Source organism: Belonocnema kinseyi, chromosome 10 (genome assembly GCF_010883055.1).
Source record: "Belonocnema kinseyi isolate 2016_QV_RU_SX_M_011 chromosome 10, B_treatae_v1, whole genome shotgun sequence".
NCBI lineage: Eukaryota > Metazoa > Arthropoda > Insecta > Hymenoptera > Cynipidae > Belonocnema > Belonocnema kinseyi.
Genome location: NC_046666.1, coordinates 61,280,028 through 61,281,176, shown reverse-complemented (window position 1 = coordinate 61,281,176; position 1,149 = coordinate 61,280,028). Strand labels below are relative to the sequence as shown.

At 35.9% G+C, this 1,149-nt stretch overlaps 1 protein-coding gene across 1 annotated transcript in view; it reads left to right on the top strand.

The window, feature by feature from the left end:
* LOC117182147 (40S ribosomal protein S23) overlaps window positions 1–748 on the top strand; it is a 3,610-nt gene extending 2,862 nt beyond the window's left edge. Inside the window, exons 2-3 of the mRNA XM_033375197.1 lie at window positions 174–333; window positions 425–748. Coding sequence (XP_033231088.1) covers window positions 174–333; window positions 425–692 — 428 coding nt within the window. The 3' untranslated portion in view covers window positions 693–748. The remainder of the gene's footprint in view (window positions 1–173; window positions 334–424) is intronic.
* The last annotated feature ends 401 nt before the right edge of the window (window positions 749–1,149 follow it).

The following is a 1,149-nucleotide window of genomic DNA, read 5'->3' as shown; positions in this document are numbered from 1 at the left end:
AAATGTTTGTTAACCGGGAAATGACCAAGAATTTTATTCTTCGATTAAAACGGCCACCCTCTATTATTTCGAACTCAAGCTAAGAAAATGCGATTTAAATACAAAAATTTGTAGATAAATCATGCAACCCTTTTTTATGCACTTGGATTTTATGAAGAAAAAATTTTTTGCAGGTAAGCCTCGCGGTCTTCGAACTGCTCGCAAGCACGTGAATCATAGACGCGACCAAAGATGGTGCGACAAAGACTACAAAAAAGCCCATCTTGGAACCAGATGGAAGGCTAATCCCTTCGGAGGTGCATCTCACGCAAAGGGAATTGTTCTCGAGAAAGTGTGAGTAATCAGCATTCCAATATCTTACAAAACACTTTGAATTCTAGGCTCAAAGCCAGTTCCTGAAGTTAAATATTCGAATTTTTGACAGTGGCGTTGAAGCCAAGCAACCTAACTCCGCTATCCGTAAGTGCGTGAGAGTACAGCTGATTAAAAACGGAAAGAAGATCACGGCGTTCGTACCTCGGGACGGTTGTCTCAACAATATCGAGGAGAACGACGAAGTCTTGGTGGCAGGTTTCGGTAGGAAAGGTCACGCCGTAGGAGATATTCCTGGAGTACGATTTAAGGTCGTGAAGGTCGCTAACGTCTCCTTGTTGGCCCTCTACAAGGAGAAGAAGGAGCGTCCACGTTCGTAAATCAATCTTACGAAAGTGTATTTTTATTTGCTATAATAAATCCACAAAAAGATTAATTATGTTATTTATTTCGAAAGTAGAATCATTTTTTTCATTACATTTTTATCTCTTTTACATTAGAAATTTATAAAAACGAACAAAAACTTTGAGATTGCAGGTAGACTATCTAATTGGATATATATCAAGGAATTTTTCCCAGCATGCCTGAATTTGTTTTAAAATTGTATTAAATTAAATGGTTTTTTTTTTTTTTTCATTTGTAATGACATTTGTAGTACTGAAGTTATAATTAATTAAATCGGACTTCTTTTTATCATATTTACAAATCCTAGGAAAATATATTTGATCAGAAGGTGGTTTCCAGAGTGGCCGCTGGGCCGGGGAATTTTACGATACTGATTTCAACCGTTCTTAAAAAATAATTTTTCAAATTGTGATTTTTATAAATAATATCATT